The 20,726-nt window shown below is 43.5% G+C and overlaps 2 protein-coding genes across 2 annotated transcripts; both read right to left on the bottom strand.

Moving 5' to 3' along the window:
• Positions 1-3,990: 3,990 nt before the first annotated feature.
• LOC120109168 lies at positions 3,991-4,457 on the bottom strand (the record flags this gene model as incomplete). The annotated part of the gene is made up of 1 exon (XM_039122916.1): positions 3,991-4,457. A coding segment is annotated over exon 1 (467 nt), but the record flags the coding sequence as incomplete, so codon positions are not given.
• A 4,095-nt stretch (positions 4,458-8,552) lies between these two features.
• Positions 8,553-15,740, bottom strand: LOC103697779 (ABC transporter G family member 1-like). The gene is made up of 8 exons (XM_039122918.1): positions 15,416-15,740; positions 13,797-13,876; positions 12,950-13,414; positions 11,215-11,301; positions 10,984-11,112; positions 10,670-10,861; positions 10,060-10,146; positions 8,553-9,361 (listed from the first exon to the last, which is right to left on the bottom strand). The coding sequence occupies exons 1-8, from the start codon at positions 15,690-15,692 to the stop codon at positions 8,687-8,689; spliced, it is 1,992 nt and encodes a 663-aa protein (XP_038978846.1). The 5' UTR covers positions 15,693-15,740; the 3' UTR covers positions 8,553-8,686.
• Positions 15,741-20,726: the final 4,986 nt, after the last annotated feature.

Below are 20,726 nucleotides of genomic sequence, written 5' to 3'. Positions count from 1 at the left end.
GAGGGAGCTTGGGCTCACTGTCGACTCAGCGGGGCATCCCGATCTTGGTCGGGGTCTTTAAGGGAGATCGAGACCGAGCTCGATGTCGACGTGGCGAGGCATTCCAGACTTGGCTGGGGCATCCGAGCTTGGTCGGGCATTCGAGCTTGGTTGGGCATCTGAGTTTGGTCGGGTTTTCTGAAGTTCACAAGCATCCCAATATCAGGAAGAGCATGGAATAATTAAGGGAGAGCTGTAAACAAATTATCATAAGAAGGGGACAAGAGTTGTGTTTCCAATCGTTGAGGACCCCTGGGGGCTTTACTGGTAGTACATCCGAAGATTTTCGGAATTCCAGCTTCGTAGAATGAGGGTCCCTTCGAGAGACTCCAACTTGTATGCTCTGGGCCGCTGGACTCGCGCGATCCGGTAGGGTCCTTCCTAGTTCGAGGCAAGCTTCCCCTGCTCGGTAGGCTGAGAAACATCAGTTCTCCTGAGGACGAGATCCCCCACTTTGAAAAACTTGGCCTTTACTCTAAAATTGTAGTATTGTGCCGTCTTCTGTTGGTACCCTCGCCATGTAGACTCGGGCGGCTTCCCTTGCTTCTTCAACGAGGTCCAAATTGTTTCTGAGCTAAAAGGAGTTGGAGTTTGCATCGTAGTGCTCTACCCTTGATGAGGAGAGTCCGATTTTCAAGGGAATAACAATTTCTGTTCCATACGCTAGATTGAAAGGGGTCTCGCCGATGGGAAGTACGAACGTGGTCCTGTAAGCCCAGAGAATATTATATAGGTCTTCGACCCATTGCCCCTTGGATCGGTCGAGTCTAGCCTTGAGCCCTTGCAGAATGGTGCGATTCGTCACCTCAGTTTCTCTATTTATCTGTGGATGGGCGACCGAGGTGAAACGGTGGTTGATGCCGAGCTCGGAGCAGAATTTTCTGAAACGGGCGATGTCAAACTGACAGCCGTTGTCAGATATAAGGATGCGGGGGAGTCTAAATCTACAAATTATTGACTTACAGATAAAATTCCGTATCTTCTGCTCGAAAATTCGGGCCACCGGTTCGACTTCGACCCATTTGGTGAAGTAATCGATAGAGACAACCAGAAATTTTCTCTGTCCGGTGGCCAGGAGGAATGGTCCTAGGATGTCAATCCCCCATTGGGCAAATGGCCAGGGGGCAACGATCGAGGTCAGTGGAGCCGAAGGTCAGCGTTGAATGTTGGCATTCTGCTGACACCGATCGCACCTTCGGACGAAGTCCGTTGCATCCTTCTGAAGTGTGGGCCAGTAGTATCCCTGGCGCAGAATTTTGTGGGCTAGTAGTATCCCTGGCGCAGGATTTTGTGGGCTAGTGCTCGGCCTCCCAAATGGTTCCCACAGATCCCTTCATGAACCTCTCGCATAGCATAGTCTGCCTCTGACAGGCGGAGGCATCTGAGGAGGGGAGAGGTGAACGACCTGCGGTAGAGCTTGCCTTCATATAGCATGTATCGGGAGGCTTGACGCTTGATTCGGCGGACCTCGAGCTCATCATCAGGGAGGATTTCATTCTGCAGATAGTTGATGAGTTCGTCCATCCAGCTCGGCTCGGCCTCGATCCAAAGGGTTGGCTCGGGCTCCTCGGTACTGGGCGTTTGGAGGTATTCGAGTACCGTCGTCTTTGGGAGCTCGCTCATGCAGAAAGTCGCCAGCTTCGATAATTGGTCTGCCCTTAGGTTCTCTGTTCTGGAAATATGCTGGATGTTGAAGGAGCCCAAGGTAAACGTGAGGTCCCGCACCTTTTGAAGATATCTCTGCATCGATGGCTCTCTGGCTTCAAAGTCTCCCACAATCTGGCTCACGACCAGTTGGGAGTCATTGAAGACCTTTAGGTCCTCCACTTTCAGCTCCTTTGCTAGTTTGAGCCCGGCAATGAGCGCCTCGTATTCTGCCACATTGTTCGAGGTGGAAAACTCGAAGCGTAGAGCCTGCTCTGCAACTACCCCATCCGGGCTAGTGAGAATGAGGCCTGCTCCGCTACCCCTCGAGATCGAGGAGCCGTCCACATGTAGAGCCCACGGTTGCCTCGGAGTCTCCTCTGCTGGTGTGCATGCGAGCTCGGGATCATCCGGTAAGGTGCACTCCACAATAAAGTCAGCGAGCGCCTGGGCTTTGATCACTGGCCTCGGACGGTATTTGAGGTCGAACTCCCCAAGCTCGACTGCCCACTTCGCGATCCTCCCAGCGCGATCCGACCGTTGCAGAATTTGCTTCATAGGCTGGTCGGTCAATATGGCCACAGTGTGGGCCTGAAATAGGGCCGGAGCCTCCGAGCCGAGATGACTAGAGCAAAGATTGTTTTCTCTAATTTGGAATATCGGGTCTCAGCATCCCTCAGGATCCGGCTGGCATAATATACTAGTCTTTGAAGCTTATTCTCTTCTCGGACCAGGATCGAGCTTACCGCAACCGGTGAGACGGCCAGGTACAAATAGAGGAGCTCACCCTGCTGGGGCTTCGTGAGTAATGGAGGGGAAGCAAGAAGACGCCTAAGCTCTTCAAAAGCTTACTGACATTCTTCCAACCATAAGAATTTCTTCGGTCGCTTGAGGATTGTGAAGAATGAGAGGCACCGCTCGGCCGACCTGGAAACAAATCTTTCTAGAGCTGCGACCCGCCTAGTGAGCCGCTGTACCTCCTTAACCATCTTTGGTGACACCATCTCTTGCAGCGCTCGGATCTTCTAGGGATTTGCTTCCATTCCACGCTGGGTGACTACGAAGCCAAGGAATTTGCCTGAGGTGACTCCGAATGCGCACTTGGCAGGGTTGAGCTTCATTCGATACTTCCTGAGTGTGTGGAAAATGTCTCATTAAAGCCGGCCACATGGTCCTCTGCTGTCCGGCTCTTCACCAGCATGTTGTCCACTTAGAATTCCATGTTTCGGCTTATTTGATTTTTGAAGATCTGGCTGACCAACCTATGGTATGTTGCTCCGGCATTTTTCAACCCGAAAGGCATCACTTTGTAGCAATAAATACCTTTGGTCGATGCTGGAAAGTGAAAAGCTGTCCTTTGGGCAGGCTTTGTTCAGGTCGGTATAGTCCACGCACATACGCCACTTCCCGTTAGCTTTCTTTACGAGGACCACGTTGGCGAGCTAATCCAGATAGGAGACCTCCCGGATGAAGCCAGCCTCGAGAAGTTTGTCCACTTCCTCGGCCGCTGCCCGCTGTCGTTCTGGGGCGGAGCCCCGTTTCTTCTGCCACACAGGTTTGTAGGTCGGTTTCACTTGGAGTCGGTGAACCATGACCTCGGGATCTATTTTCGGCATGTCGGCGGGCAACCAGGCGAAGACGTCCATATTGGTTCACAGGAACTCGATCAGGTGGTCTCTTTCGCAGGCGCTCAGGCCGGAGCCAACCTGCACGGTTAGCTCTGGGCAGTTATCTTTTAATGGAATTTGGGTAAGAAGCTCACCAGGCTCTATCCATTCCTTCTAGAGGTCGTCCCGCATCTCCAAGGTTTCGATGGGTAGTGTCTGATCTGACGTTTTGGTTGATGCCTCGGCCGGTTGCTCCCCTTGGCTTTGTGCTTTGGCCGGTTGCTTTGCTTTGTAAGTCGCCATATAGCATTAGCTATTGACTGGTCCCCACGAACTTCGCCTACTCCTCGGTCGATGGAGAACCGCATGAGCAGGTGATAGGTCGAGATCATAGCTCGGAGGGCATTTAGCCCTGGTCGTCCGAGAATGGCATTGTAGGCCGAAGGTAGGCGGACAACAAGAAATCCATCCTCACAGTACTTTCTCGGGGAGCGAGCCCGACTGTGACAAGGAGGCCGACCTCGCTTTCAACCGAGACCAAATCCCTGGTAAATCCGACCAGTGGAGCAATCATTCACCGAAGCTGGCTTTCTGTCATCTCCATTTTTTGATAGGCATCGTAGTACAAAATATTTGCCGAGCTTCCATTATCGACTAAGACGCGCTTTACATCAAACTTATTTACAATCATGGAGATGACCACAGCGTCATCATGAGGAGTCTCAACTCCTTCCAAATCCTCATCGAGAATGAGATGGCTTCGAAGGTGCGTGGGCGCTTCAGAGGAATCCTTCCCTCGATTGGTTCTTCAACTGAGCTTCCTCCTCCAATGGTGTTGATGGTGCCGGCGATAGGCCTGTTGTCATTTGGATTTCCGGGCAGTGCAGCATTTTCCACTGGCCTCCTTTCCTCACACCAGTTCCGCACAAACTGGTTGAGTACCCCGCGGCGGATAAGCGCCTCGATGTCATCCCGGAGCTGGAAGCAATCCTCCATGTCGTGGCCATAGTCCCGGTGGAAGCGGCAATACTTTCTAGGATTGCGCCGAGCTACTGTATCTCGCATCGGGGGCGGAGGTCGGAAGTAGTCTCGGCCTTCTATCTCCATTAGGATTTTCGCCTGGGGAACATTGAGGGGAGTGTAGTTCTCGTACTTCCCTGAGGGCATTCGTGGCCGCAGCGGAGATCTCGGTCGAGGCGGAGACTTTGGTCGAAGCTGTCCCCGCTGTCGGGGTGGACTCCTTAGCCGAGGCAGGTTCTTGTCTCGGCGGGGAGACGGGCTTTTCGGACGGCCGCACTCCTCGCGGCGTCTTTTCTGCTTCTTTGAGGCCTGCTCGGTCGCGCCCCGCCTGGAAGCGATAGCCTCTTCGGCCTTCGCATACTTTCGAGCTCGGACAACATCTCGGTGAAGTTGGCGGGGAAGCTCTTCTCAATAAAGAAAAGGAACCTGTAGAATCGAGCCCTAGTCTTAAGTGCCGACATGGCTATCGACTGGTCGAGCTCGCGAACCTCCCAAGTTGCAGGGGTAAAACGGTCGAGGTAGTCTTTGAGAGACTCTCCCTCCTTTTGCTTGATGTCAAGGAGGGAGTCCGACGTCCGCCGCTGACGTCGGCTGGCGGCGAAGTTGGTGGTGAACTACCTGCCGAGCTGCTCAAAAGAGGATACTGTGCTCGGCTTCAGTCCAAAAAACCAGAGCCGAGCCGTTCTTCGAAGAGTCGCTGAGAAGGCCTTGCAGAGCACAGCCTCCGAGGATCCTTGCAATGCCATGAGGGCTCGGTAACTCTCCAAATGGTCGAGGGGGTCGGTAGTTCCATTGTAGGGCTCCACTTGGGGCATTTTGAACCTTGGTGGGACCGGCTCATCCTCGATCTGGCGAAAAAAAGGAGGACTTAGTGGTAAACTCAAAGTCACCCTCGTGCCTTGCCTTCTTGCTATGGAGTGCCTCAATCTGGTGCTCGAGCTTCTTGACCTTCCTGTCGAGTTCCCCATCCTGGGGGATCGCCACGGTAGACTGCTTTGGTGCGAGCTGCCTCGGGGCTGACTCAGCTTCCGATAGCTGCGGCCCATTGCCTAGGCCCCTCCCTGGAGACACTCAGGTTGAACCTTGGCAGCAGCATCGTTCCTCGTTGTTGGCCCTCGAGGAGCCATGGAGGTTTTGGCCTTGGGGTGCCAATCTGTCTGGGGGGAGTACTGACTGGACCTGTGACTTGCGGAGGCAGCAAGGGCTCCACACGTTGCAGGCCTTGGACTGCCGTGGCCAAGGCTTGAACTTGTTGCACCATAATGTTGAACTGTTCCGGCTGGACTTGGGGGACTGGGTCCGCCGGAGGTCTTGGCGGTGAGTTCTGGACGGAGTATCCAGGGCTTGGTGGGGGACGCCCGGGAGGCATTGGAGGCTCCTTTGCTTCTCAACTTCATGGCCACAACTCGGGCCCTTCCTCTAGCGCCAACTGTTGCTGGAAATTGGACTCGGGGGCGACCAATGGCTGAGAAGGAGGAGCTCTGGCGTGAGATGGCGGGTGGCGGTCCGTCGGCGAGCGGCGTCCTCCGAGGAACCTGCAAAAAGCCGGTAGCCGGGGTTTCCGGCGCCGGCCCTCCGATGCTTAAGTCAGAGGGGGCAAGTGTATTGAGGGAGAGAAAATATATTCCAGAGTTTTAGAGTCCATCCCCTTCTAAGATGGAGGGGTTCCCCTTTTATAGAGGGGTACATGATTACCTGTGATGTAACGGGGTGATCGGGTTACCGTCATAATTGAGCATGTCGTATGAATTAATGCACGATCGTGTGAATTAATGCATTGCCGTAGGAGATCAGGCCGGAGCCAATGAGTCGTCGTGGCTGATCGGACGTAGCCGAGCGGGTCAGCTGTTCGCCGTGGAGGGCTTGAGATCCGTAGATAGCACGCGCATTGATTGTTGAGTGAGCCGGAGATCAGTAGAGGCCATGCGCATTAATTGTTGACAACAGTAGCAGGGCGTGGTCCTTGGTCGAGCTGTAGAAGGATGTGATCGCTGCAGGTGGATAGCGAGGTCGGACTTCCGAGGTCGAGGATGCTGAGGTCGGGTGCCCAGGTCGGACGTCTCGGAGTCGAGCGCCTGGCCAGGCGCCAGGTCGAGAGCCCTGAGGTCGGGCTTCCAATTGGGCATTTTGAAGTCGGACGCCTCCAAGTCGGGCCCCAGGTCGGATGCCTCCAGGTCGGACGCCCTCAAGTCGGGCGCTTTCGTCACGTGCCGGCGATGCGTTCATGCGTTTTTGGGGCAATCTGCTTTTCCCCCAACAAATACTATGATCTGAAAGCTTTGTTTTGGTTTACCTAGATGATTAATTTGCTTGATGTGTATCATCTGGCCATGTAGTATGTACTATTAAAAATTATGTTCCAGAAATAAGAAAGGAAGAGGATGCCATTTATGCGAGATTTTCTCCTTTTTTTTTGATTTTTTTAATCATAGGACCCACAACTCTATTAGTCAGTCGGAGGAGTGTCTGATTTTTGGTTTTTTTTTTTTTCAAATGGATACTTGAAAAACATGATAGAATAGGAAACCGCTCCATACTTGCTTCTTTGGTGCCCGCCCCACTAAATTGTGTTCAGAGAAAAGAGGCGAAAAGAGGACTTCCATAGATCAGCCAGACTTCAATTGTTAGATAAATGTGCAGCACGGAACAAGCACAGACCTCCAGCAAATCTTAGTTTCGAATTATATTAACCAATTGACCTCAAAATATTAAATTGATAAAGAAAAAAAAAACAGTATATATTAGACTTAATAGTAAGCAAAATTTAGTTTAAAGCAACAATGGAATAGGCTATTATATATTAGCTTCTTTATTCCAGCAACTTTGACTCCGTGCTGGACTAACGAGCACGGATTGAAAAATATGATGCATGTAGCTAGAGTCCAGCACGGATTGAAAAATATGATGCATGTAGCTTGAAAAATATGGACAACGGATTGTAGTGGAAAACATAGATACATGCAGCTAGGGAAGTAGGCAATGTTGCATGCTTGGAAATCATGGAGATGCTGAGAATGAAATGCACCTCATGAACATGAACTCTCGATCTTATATATTAATATGGACGATCTCTTCTTGCAGAACTGGTTTATTTGCAGCACTATATATTAATATAGTGATTATACCCAGTACAATGAAAAAAAAAAGGAAAAAAAAAACTATGTATCAATTTGTTTAGAGGTATATATTGAGTTGTTAGATAACTAATTTGCTAAGTATGTATCACTTGGCCAAGTAGTGTGTATTTGGTGAATACTATATTCTGAAAACTGTATTTTAGTTTACTAGAGGTGTGTGTTAGCTTGCTAGATAACTAATTTGCTTAGTGTGTATCATCTGGCCATGTAATATACATCAATAAAAACTATATTTTGGAAACAAGAAAGAAAGAGGATGCCGTTTATGTGAGATTTCCTTTCTTTTTCTGATTTTTTTAACCAAAGGACTGACAAACTTTGTTTGTATAGGAGGAGTCCCTAATTTTTGGGTTTCTTCTTTAAAATAGACATTAGGAAAAACATGGTAGAACAGAAAACCTACTCCATACTTTCTTCTTTTGATGCCCGCCCCATTAAATTGTGTTCAACGGAAAGAGGCGAAAAGAGAGTAGGTGACTACATCAGTCAGACTTCTAGCAAATCTGAGTTTCGAATTATATTAACCAATTGACCTCAAAAGATTAAATTGATAAAGAAAAAGATCAACAATATACATTAGACTTAATAGTAAGCAAAATTTAGTTTAAAGCAACAATGCAATAGGCTATTATATATTAGCTTCTGTATTCCAGCAACTTTGACTCGATGCTGGACTCTAGATCCCCCCTCTCCTGCATTTTTTTTTTTTGTTATCTAGACTAGAGTATGGCGCCACATGTGAGGCATGTAGCTTGAGAAGTATGGACAATGGATTGTAGTGGAAAACATAGATACATGTAGCTAGGGAAGTAGGCAATGTTGTATGCTTGGGAATCATGGAGATGCTGACACTGAACTCTCGATCTTATATATTAATATGGACGATCTCTTCTTGCAGCACTAGTTTGTTTGAATCGCCCCAGTCGAATTCTAACATTTACTCAGATAGCCAAGGTACAAAGAAAATAAATGAATAAGGATTAAATGGAACTACATCTATCAACTCTCTATCTACGACACCAGAACACTCCATCAAACACAAACAATTGTTAGCTCAATTGGTTAGCACTTCTCCTTTACCTACTTATCCTTAAGGAGGTCTACGTCAAAATCCTGGATATTACTCAAAAAACAATGATCTATCAGATGGTCCCACTTTTAAATAAAACATCAGAATTACATGGACCAAACACATTGATTATACCTAGTAAAATGAAGAAAAAAGAGAAAAAAATCTTTTTATGGGTTTACATCAGCTAGAGGTGTTGAGGGCGGCCCTATGACCTGTTTGGGATCCTTGTTTAGACCAGCCCTAACCATGGGCTTCACCTTTTCACTAGTCTTCACAATGACCAAAAACAAGACCCTATATAGAATAACCATACCAAACAAGATGGCAAGATCAACCCACTTAGAGTGTCCCACCTCCATCTGCCAAAAATCCCTCAGAATTTCCTCCCCAGTAATAGTGGCTGCACCCCCAGCTTGGATGTTGGGAAAGGAAAGTCCAATGAACTCATTCTTGTAGTAAGCTTGGTTGGCATACTTGTGGAAGGCTATGTGGTACATTGGGTATCGCCACACTGGCTTCGGAAGATCATTCGGCAATCGGAAAAAGCCGGCCGATAGTATCATCGTTGCTTGAATTCCGGCACCGGTGATGATGCCCATGAGGTAATTGGGCACAATGCTAGCGACGATCATCATCATGCCCTCAACAAGCAACATCGATGCATACAACACCATAGCAAAGAAAATGAAGTGATCAACTCCGCTTTGGAGGCCAATAAGGTAGTAGGCCATGGCTGCTGGGATTATAGAGACAAGAGCTAAATATGGTGCGGAAGAAAGCATGTTACTGATCATGAATGCAGTGACACCATAATGCCCATTTAGTCTCTCTCTTTGAAAGATCTTTGGATCAAAAAAAAGTTGACAGTTAGTGACAACTTCATAACACATTTATGAAATAATCTATGAACAATTAAGAAATTATTTTACAACTATGAACTGCTCTGATTACCAGTGACTAGAGTTTTCATGTAGCTGAAATTACATGTCATAGTAATTGCATTTATGGCAGCTGTTTTATGTGATTACTTGGTTGTATGTAATGTTTGGCTGGCCATTACTCGCAAAAACAACACCTTTATGATTAACCCAAAAATTGTCGTTGTAGCCTCCATCTTGCAAAACTTGTCCAATGGCCAATTTCTATAGGACAAATTACTGTAATTAAGTAGGTTTTGGTAAATCCAATTACAAAATATTTGTCAAGCTACAAACCAAACACATGAAGTTGCTCGCTTAGAACAACCAACGTGATGGCTTGCCAAATTACATATATCCAGAACAGGTCTACATGAAAGAGTTTTATTGAAATTGATATGTAAAATACCGATCGAGTGGAACTTGTAGAATTGAAGCTGGCATTCTAAGTGCCATGTTGGTGTTTTAGTTTGAATGCATACTTGTATCAATCTGCGAAACATGCTGAGCGGCGAGAGGAGAAGCAATATTACAGGACCTTATATTACCATGCATAGTTTGAATTCATGGATAAATAGGACTTCTGAAATTTTTAAATAATGAACATTAAGAATGCCACTAACCTTCATCTCTTCTGTAAAGGAAGGAAAACCACCAATTGCCATAAAAGTTAGGAATGATGATACGAACAGAAGCACCGAACCCCTAGCCTGGAAAGTTTAAATCTACACATCAGTTCCTTGGTTACACTTTTTTCCAATGAAGATCACTAAACTATTGACAAATACCATGTTGTTCTAAATTCAATATTGAAATATATCCAGTTCAAGGTTGAGTATTAAATCGACCTTTCTGGCCTTATTGCCTAAAGTTGAATTACGATGTCACATTCATCAATTACCATTGCCTTCTTCTATGCCAATTGGATTTTTTACATGTCTATGGCTGTATGGGCTTATATGATGAATAAAACGGATTTCTCTTATATAACTGCGGATCTCTAGTATTACCATAGGCACCTCTTCTGCTCAAATTGTCTTTGGCCTTAACTCGGACCAAGTGATGGCAGGTTGGGAGCCAGTCATAAATCATGGCCATTACTTGAAGGTCTACAGTTTGACTCATTTAGCTACTCCATAAAATTGAAATTAGGCTAGCCTGTTAAGGCTCTTGAAAAAAATATCCTAGAAAACAAAGGTTGTAACAAGTATCCTTCAGAGTTAGGCATTTCACCTGGATTGATCCATAGCTATGTCCAATGTCATAAAACATGGTCCCAATGCATAGACACAATATATCATAAATTGCGAGTCGCAGCATGTAGTATCCTAGATCTCTGTACATGTTTTTAAATGATCTTTTGGTGAGGACAATGCACTGAGTAGTGAAACTAGCTTGACTTCCAGTCTTCACAGCATCTCCTTCCTGCATAAGGAAACCTCTTTGTGATAATTGATATTGTGATTAAAACTTTGCATTCTCTTCTGCAGCAGTCATGCTATGGATAATACAATCATGGTCAAGGAAGATTCATGTAATTGACATACCAATCTGCGCATCTCAGCTACTCGCCTCTCAACGTCTTGGTGGATATTGGATAGCTTGTATGATCCTACGAGGATATCAATGGTTTCAGCAGTGGTTTTTGATTGGCTACTACAGCCTTTTACCATCTCCTAATTGGGAGAGGAAAAAAATCGTAAGCACTTTTCTTTTGTATATTCCAGTTTGTTCAAGAACTAGATATCAAGAACTAGATACAGAAGTGCACAAGGAACTGTCTCAAAGTCTTTGTTGATAGTTCTGAGGAAGTGATCAGAGGGGTTTCTCATGGATGGGCATGGAAAGCCATTTTGAGAAAAAAACTGCAAGAGAAAATAGAATACTGAATCATTAGAAGTCAAAGGATTGATTGCACTACCAACATTTTCTAACCTTTATTCGTTCAATGTCATATCTTTAGGAGAATGTAAGTTTTCAATTAGACTAAATTTTTCAAAAGCAAGTTTTCAATTTTTTAAGTACATAAAGAAGATGCCAGAACTCCTCATTTAGGGTGCATATGAAATAGATTCAGCAGATATGCGACAATGTTGTGGAAGAAAAGGAAAACTCAAATTGGCTATTTGATCATTAATGACATAAATTTTTCCTGAACTTGAAATTAATTACAACTGCCTGTCATATGATTACTATATAAGATCTTGATCTTGTCCGTTTTAGTGGTCCATATAGATGGTTGGTTACAATAACAGTTACTGGTTCAGATCAAAAAAGTGGAGAGTTCTTAGATTAACAGCCTGCTTCCAAAAATGAGCTTGAAAAATAATGACAACATATAAAAGCTTGAAGAGTTGAATAATTTTTATTATGAAAACAGAATAATTTAAAATTTGAATCACTTCTTGATGGAAACATGGCAATGATCTACCCAGTAGGTATATATTCTATGATATCAATAGAGGAAAGATAGATAGATAGTGTTGGGGGAAAAACCCAAGTCGCGCCAGCCCGGAGGCGCTCGCCCAGAGAGCGCCGACCAGAAGAGCGCCGACCAGAAAGGCGCCCGACCAGAAAGCGCCCGACCAGGAGACGCCGACTAGAACGCACCGACCTCGCGACGCTCGAATTAAAGGCACCCCACTGAGCAACTGGCTCGGCTCGGCACCCGGCCAGGTGCCGAGCCCTAAAAATGCCTTGTCCAAATATTCGACCCCAGCCTAATCCCTTAGAGAGAATCTGACAACTAGATATCCAACTCCACCGTACTCTGCTACCGTCGTCAAGCCATTAAGGCACGTGACCTCCGCAGGCCTCCGGCACACCCGATCATTAATGCGTGTGACCCCTGCGGGCCTCCAGTGCATTCAACCATTAATGAACACGGCTCAAGATGATCTCCAGAATACTGGACCATCAAAGCGTATGGCTCTCCCTGATCACCGGTTCACTCAGCAATTAATGCACTTGCTATCTACGAACCCCAGGCCCACCACGGCCGGCAGTTGAACCACTCCAACAGGTCCGATCAACCATGACAATTCGCTGACTCCGGTCTGATCCGGTCTCATCCTCCACAATGCCATTAATGAGCATGATCATGCTCAATTATCATGAAGAAGACAATTTGCCCTGTCACCTCTCAGGTAACATAATATCCTTCTATAAAAGGGAACCTGGGGAAAAAGAAAAAGGGAGAGACAGAAGAACAAACATTCTCCTCTTTACTCCACTCATATACTAGCCCCCTCTGACTTAAGCATCGGAGGGCCGGCGCCGGAGATCCCGGCCACCGGCTTCTTGCAAGTTCTCCAGGAGGACGCCACCAGCTGACGCACCGCCACCTATCGTTCCAGCAGCGGAGCTCCTCCCCTCTCAGCCGACGGTCGCCCCCGGGTCCAATTTCCAGCAACAGATAGAATAAAGTCGAGATGTTGTTCAATTAGAACCATTTGTGCTTTTATCAAAAAAAAAAAAAAAAGAAGTTATAGCCATTTTGAAGCACAGGCTCACCTCATTAGTTAAAGAAGCAGGTCCAAAATAAACTGTTTTGCCAGAAGATAAAAGGCACAAGTTATCAAAAAGCTCAAAAACTTCACTGCTAGGCTGATGGATCGAAGCGATAATAGTCCTTCCATGATGTCGAGATAGGTCTACAATGCGATTCACAACGTGATATGATGCAGCACTGTCTAGTCCACTTGTGGGCTCATCCAAGAAGAGAAGCTTTGGTCGTGTTAAAATCTCTATGCAAATGCTAACCCTCCTCTTCTGGCCACCACTTATTCCCTTAGATGCCTGCCCTCCAATCCTTGTGTCCATAGCTTCTTGCAAGCCCATCTCCCTTATAGTCGTCTCTGCTCTCTCCTTCTTCTCAGATTTAGACATGGAGTCTGGCAGTTGGAGCTGTGCAGAATAGTATACAGCTTCTCTCACTGTCAGAGTTGTCATCAGAATGTCATCTTGGGTCACGTAAGCCTGAATTAATGAGGAAAAGATCATTTGATAATTATGCATATCAATATTAGTTTGTTAGCATCACAAGCTTGGATGAATATTACAAGTTTTTCACAAATGCAAGGGCTATGGTATATATCCATGTAATAGAAGATAGGCTTGAAATTAGATCAATCAAGCTAGGTCACATATAAAGGTGAAAATCTTGATGCAAACTTCAGACTCAATTAATTTCAAGCTAAGTTTGATTAGACCCAGGCTATTTCAAGCTTGGCTCGGTTAAACCCATAATCCTCATATATTTGAGTGCTGTATCCATGTATGTATTAAAATACTAATAACATTTTGAAGAATTATGAAGAGAGAATAGTGAAGTGCAGGAAAAAAGAAAAGATGTGCTTACAGAAGTCCCAAATGCTAGCGTCTGATGCCAACCATTTACCAACACTTGTCCAGATTGTTTTGTACCTGAGTCGAGTCTCCCTGCAAGTAGATATTATTATTACCGAGTTAGCTAGGATTTACAATCCAAGTTCAAATATTCCAACTGGCACAGATCTTCTTGCTAACATTCCATGTGTTTTAACCGTTTTGCCACTATGTCATGTCTTGATTGGCTTCTTGACTGTTAAAAATGAATACAGAAAACTGGATTTAGTCCTAGATCACTTGGCCAAGTAGTCTTGTCCTACTCAACAATATTATTTTAGATACTATTTTATTCTAAGCAGTTGATATTATGCACACATCTGATGCATGTGAGAATTAAGCAAGGTAACATAATAAATATATTCTTGTTTTTGGTTGCTATTACCCTTTTTTTTTGGGTATCAAAGAAATAGAGAAAATTAATCTGAGGTAAATGCATCATTCACTGTAAAAAGAAATATATTTATGAAAGTTCCTTCATATATATATATATATATATATATGGTAAAGATGTTGAGTACCCTCAATTACATCAACCTTCTGACCGTATGAGAACTTACAAATGTGCTATAAGGAAAATGATGGATCGCAGGTTATTCTCTAATGCATATAAAGTCACCATTGGAACAGCACATCCAATAATTTAAGAGGACGACGATGAGCTTTAAGATTAGCTCTAACGTTAGATAGACTATATCCATTTTGAGTGAGGTCCTAAGTTGTTATAAATGATATCAGAGCAGACCTGGCCCATAACCTATGTGGACTAAGGAGCACTGCAGCACAGATCTATTGGGGCTGACCTCAGGCCGATCGCGGTGCTTATGATTAGATTTGAATGGATTTGAACCCTTATCCTGACGAGGACATCCGGGCTTAAATGGGGGAGAGTATGTAAAGACCCGTGCGGGCGTATGTTTAGTTTGAGATCGGTTATTCGTTGGCTAGATCTTAGTTATTTATACAAAATTAAGAAATCCAAATAATACCTTCCGACTAGCCATTTGGATGAGGTTTTAGATTGTTACGGACTAAATTAGAGATCATTCTTGATAAATGAAGGCCTAGGAGCTTGCATGTCATTGAGAGGCAGCGCATTCAAGCATTCAATCTGAGTGTTTCAATATAAATTCAACCTAGTCCTAGTGCTAAAAAATTACAGTTTTTAAGCTATATCTCGTAGGCCTATTTAGCCGATGAGAGTACAAAAAAAAAAGGGTTATAAAAGAAATTATTTTAACTCTATAAAACAATACTTGGGATTTGATCTCTGGACCTCCTTCAAAGCAAGCCATTAGATATATAAAAGGAGATTGGAGATTTTCTTGTGCCATTTGATGAGAGAGGATTTATAAGCAAAGTGATTAGGAAATGGTTGAGCAGTCCTTAAGACTCCCTTGTTTGTTTACTTGCCTTCTCTCTTATCTGCTTAGTTTCTTAATACAATCGGAAAATATTAAGCTTCTCAACAAAAAAGAAAAAAAACCTCTTTACTTCTGATAATAAAAAATTCATGCTTCTAATTTTGTTTGCCTTTTTTTTTTAAGGTGAGGGAAGGTGCGAACACCAACTAGTAGATGGTCCTTTTGTTACCTGCCAAGGCATTAAGAAGAGTGGACTTGCCACAGCCCGATGGACCCATGATGGCCAGAAGCTCCCCTGGCCGGGTGTACCCGGTGAGCCCGGCCAGTATCACCCTCGACGAACCCTTACCGTTGGATCCGGTCACCCACAGATCCTCCCACGTCAAGTATAGCCCTTCCTCCTCGCCCCCGCTCTGCACCTCATGCTTCACCGGCCGGTCACCACCTCCGGCCATGGCATTCCAACAAACCTCCTCCATTTCCACCTTCACTTCCAAAGAGCTCATTACTTAGAGAGAGAGAGAGAGAGGCGAGAGAGCTTAATTTAGCTTGGTTGGTGCTTCTAACTTAAGTTGGAGAGGAAATTTATAGACGAGGGAAACCCAGAACGAGTAGTTCCCTATCACTGTCTCGATGGCAATTACATTTAAAATCCAGAACAAGTAGTTCCGTTTTCCACTTGGCCACAAGTTTTTCACAGTGAGAGCACAATGTGAGCCAAGCTCCTGCACCACATATTATCCCCAATATCCGGGAATGGTTTGCTCTCGTACTCGAGCCTTGGTGGATGCTCTCGGCAGGACAAGAACGTTGTCGCATAAATCTAAATTTGTGTGGTCGTAATTGTTTTAAACTTTTTCATGGCGCGCGCGGATGCTTCGCTTCAATTATTGGTCATTCCATTGTCTCACTAAAGCTTTATCAAAAGGAAAATGGTTGAGAATGAATTTTAACAGACAGAGATCAACCAGAATGCATGGCATAATCCCTACTATTTCATCTGTGTCAGAATTACCATTTCCCGTCTACTTGCTCGAGAAATATTGGTTAAGTTGTTCTCATGATGCATCTCTCGATCTCTTACTTAGAGCGACAAAGAGTAAAATTATTGTTACATGTGTTTCTCTTTCTACTTCTTCCAAACGCAAAATAATGGAGATATAGTTGATTGGAGGGAGTTGAACTGTAGAATAGACGAATGGCTCTCATTTTAGCTGTTTCGTTGGAGAAAGTTTCATTTCTATTTCAATTTTAGAAAAAAACGAAAATATCTTAATCCTCTCAAATTCATTTCGGACTCGCATTTAGTATTTAATCTGATAGATTTTTTTTATCAACTAGGACTTCTTTACCACTCCATGGATATATAGTTTATACGTTTCATAACTATGAAGTACCAAGAAAAAAAACGCCGTGTTAAGCCATCGCATGCCTCATGTACGCCGTTCATGCAATTCTCGCGCCGTCGAGGCTTTTGCAGCCTCACGGTGGCCCAACCACGTGATCACGTCCCATCTGGTACCAATTTGTCTTTTGGTGCCCTCTGGACTTTTGATCTTAATTAGAATCCAAAGGCACCTTGCAATTAAAGCACGGCAGAAAAAGATGACTTGGCTGCTCAAAATTAAAGATGACAATTTATGTTCGACCCACCAACCCACCAATCCGACCCATAAATATCCAAATTTAAGGTAAATAAATTTGGATCATAAATAAAACAACCTATATAAATTTGTTTATTAAATAGGTTAGATTAAGTTTTAGATCTTTAATTTGTTTAACCGATTTTGATCCGTTAAATATTAGATTGGATCATGACCCAACCTATTTAAAATTTGCTTAATCCGTTTCTATTATATTTAACCTAATCTGTTTAATCTATTTAAATCTATTTAATTCATTAAAGATCTGCTTAATATATTTAACTTATTTAATATGACTTAACTTGTTTAATAAATTGTTTATATGGGTCGAATCGAATTACCAGTTTAATATACAAGTTTAGGTCTGAATTTTTGACCTGTTTAATTAGTAAATCGGTTTCGGATTCATGAATATTTTACCTGATCCAACTCGATTCATATCTGACATGATTACCATCTCTAATTAAATTTACCATTTTTCGAGTGCTCATCCATGGTTTCCATAGAGATTTCCTTTCCTATCAATATTATATCACAACAACATACTGCATAAAAATTTTCATCTAAAATGGTGTTTTTTGAGATTACGTAGATATGACATCTTTATATCTTGCTAACAATTAATATATTCAAAATAGTTAGCTTTGTATAATGATCTTGGGAGTGCCAGTTGGTTTAATTGGTAAATATCATTGGAGTTTGACCAATGCCCTTGGTTCATATCTCATTTACATGACTCCACCTGGGTGTTTTCTCAAAAAAATATTGTGTACTATTCTGTTTAAAACTATCTAGCACAGCTCTTGTAGGATCTGTACCGAGTGTCCAGTATTTTCTGAAAAGATAAGTTACTAAGAGAAGTACTGTAGGAGTTGGATAAAATGCAACAGGGGGAATTTACCCAAAGGGGAGAACAGGCAAGAATACTATTCCACAAACTCACCTTCTGTGTGCAACCTTATGGGCTGTAAGGCTGGGACAAAATCAAGTTGGCTTGGTTAAAATGAGCAGCCCATGGCAACGAACAATAGCTAATTGAAAAAAAAAAAAAAGAAATCCAAGATGGAACCAATTGCGATCCTTATGGTTTACTTTCCTTCCTTTGCATCGAGATTTACTGATTCTTTTTGTTTGGTTTAGTTTAATGCTTGGAGTCTCTTCCAGTGTCTCGCATGCACAAGGCTGAATGCACACTTGGACCAACTTTGTGTGCCTTTTGCGACCCTTATAACTGGAGAGTAAACAACTCTCTCGACCACTAAGCACTTAGCTCGAATGGTAATACCAACTGGTTAGCCGGTCATGTGAGAGGAAATTATTACAACCTCTTTTTTTTTTTTTTTTTTTTTTTTGCTAAAAAAAAAGGGGTAGGGGGAGGAAGGGACAAGCCCACCCCCGCGTAGCAGCTCCCACTGGCCCCCGCCCCGCCAGGAGAATGTTCGATGCGGGCAGAAATGGCCGTGTGTTGGGCACCCCGACCGGTTTTACTCATACCCTCCCCACCCGCAGGCCCGGCTCAGCTACTCCTCTGAGCTCTGGCTCGAGTCCCACGTGTGAGTACGTCACACCCGGCACCACCCCGGCTACTAGCGGTTCAAGAGCGGTCCTACACCACAAGTCCAAGCAGTAGCCAAAGTAGTGAGCTCTGGTCCACAATTTAATCGTCGCCGCAGCGATTCGAACTTGAGACCTTGTGGTTAGAATTGCTGCCCAGTACCACTAGGCTACCACCTTGGTGGCTATTACAACCTCTTGGATTGATGCTTTATCTCCTTAGCTTGTTTCTGTTGAGATTTGTTCTTTGTTAGAATCTATTGATTGATTAATTATGCCAAATTTAGTCGGTCTTACCAAACTTCATCTTGTTGCTCCTGTACATTGTAATTAACAGGCAGAAATACAATTCTCTTCTTTTATTCTTTCTTTTTCAATATGGTATCAGAGCCACCGATCATGTAACCTGCTGTCGTCCTCTCTTCCGTCTTTTTTGTAGTCGTCGTCGCTCGTAGATGCTCTATATCTTCTGCCTCGTTTGGGGGGTAACCGGAGCTCCAACCTCGGCGGCTTTCAAAGCTTCCTTCTTCTCATCGAGATCCTAATAAAATTTTAGCCCTCTTTATTTCTTCTTTTTCTCTTTAATTATTTTTTTTTTATTTTTTGTTTGGCTTCCGATTTAATGGCGCCAAACTTAAAAATAAAAAAAAATTAATTAATTGATTATGCCAAACTTTTTTTCGCATTCCGTGGCCTTGCCATTAAATCAAGTGACAATAACGGTTAGAAGATCGAAAACAGAAGGAAAGAAGGATTAGCAACCTCACCTTGCTGCCAATGAAATCTCATGGTCCAAACGACGGCAAATCCTCCACGAAAAGCTTGAAAATCCAAAAGCTTTAAGGGTGGATGCTTGAGAGGAGGGAAGGGGCATCTTTTTTTATAATCAAAATTTGGGGCCAAAGGAATGGAAAATGGAGTACTCTTCCTCCAGTCACGTGAGATGGAATTTGTTTTTTATCCTATTGTGCGCCAAAATTCATGCAGCTCTTTTGGGCCTGCGCAAGATCTTGGGCCGGTCAATGGACCAGACCTTTACACTATTACAACTATTCGTGGAAGTCTCTAGCATCTTTCTTTGAACTGAAAAATATTCAGGACAGGCTGCTTTCCTTTGCTGTCTTTCATTTGGATGAGGACATAGGCCAACTGATTAACATCAAAATAACTTACCAAAGTTATTAACTAGTTCTTTAAATGATTTTCTAAAATCTCTTAACAACGTAATTATGAATTAGTTATAAATTCATAAAAGTTTTTTCTAATCAAAGATTAACCACCGTGTAGAAAATCATGTGTTATAAGAAGCAGTTTTAGCATACATTAAAACCAAACCTATTTTCTCAACAAAAGAAAACTGTAATCTAAAAGCTAAAGATATACGAGAAAGAAAATAGATGCAGAAATATACTTGCAGGATGAACAAAAAATCAAAAAGCAACGCCATTGCAGACAGGAACCATACAACTCATATATAGAAAATCCACACACCCAAAAAACAAAGGCACAGTCCACAATCCTCAATGCAGTTTCATCAAGCATCATCAAATTTTATGGATACATTTGATTTGTGAGAAGAGAAGGGAGGAAAGTTTGGTCAACAAAAAAATGAAGAAATATTTTTACGTTTGGTTAGAGTTTTCAAAAAAGAAATATAAAAAAGTAGCTTTTTCATGAAAATAAGATCCATATGAATATAAAAAGGTTACTTTCCCACTAGCTGAAAATTGGGGTAATTTTTTTTTCTGCTCTTAAGCTTTTAGATAAAATGAGACAAGATCTTTTTCTTTATTGAGAACATAACACTCAACTTTTCCAAAAAATAGATGCTCAACCAAAGATATACTATTCTCAAGTATGCCACTTTTTCATGATCAACCAAATATGCAAATTCATTTTTTTCAGGCATCATATATCAAGATACTAGCCTCCTCAAAAAAAATATTCCGACGAAGAAAAAAATTTCTTGCGAACCAAATGAGCCTTATAACAATCCACCTTTTACCTCCCAAATATTGTTGTCATATCAAAGCATAGTTCTCGATCTTCAAAATTAGGCCATGACTGGTCACACACACACACACACACACACACACACACAAAGTAGAGCCTAGATAATTTACAGCACCTTTTTGACATCAATAGTGCAGTAGTAAAAAGAATTATTAACCACTACTTGCGAAGATCATAGAGTGAGAAAGACTCACAACAAAGTATCCCAAAACTAAAACAATACATTAAAGTATAGCTTGTAAACCCCAGACCAGATGGACCGGCATGGATCAAAGTCGGCGGACCATCTGGAGACTTTGGAAGGAAGGCGGTGGAGATCGGCAGCTGTTA

This window comes from Phoenix dactylifera, unplaced genomic scaffold, assembly GCF_009389715.1.
Source record: "Phoenix dactylifera cultivar Barhee BC4 unplaced genomic scaffold, palm_55x_up_171113_PBpolish2nd_filt_p 001878F, whole genome shotgun sequence".
In the NCBI taxonomy this organism is placed as follows: Eukaryota; Viridiplantae; Streptophyta; class Magnoliopsida; order Arecales; family Arecaceae; genus Phoenix; species Phoenix dactylifera.
The sequence above is the reverse complement of the archived record's forward strand: the minus strand, read 5'-3'. Positions and strand labels throughout refer to the sequence as shown.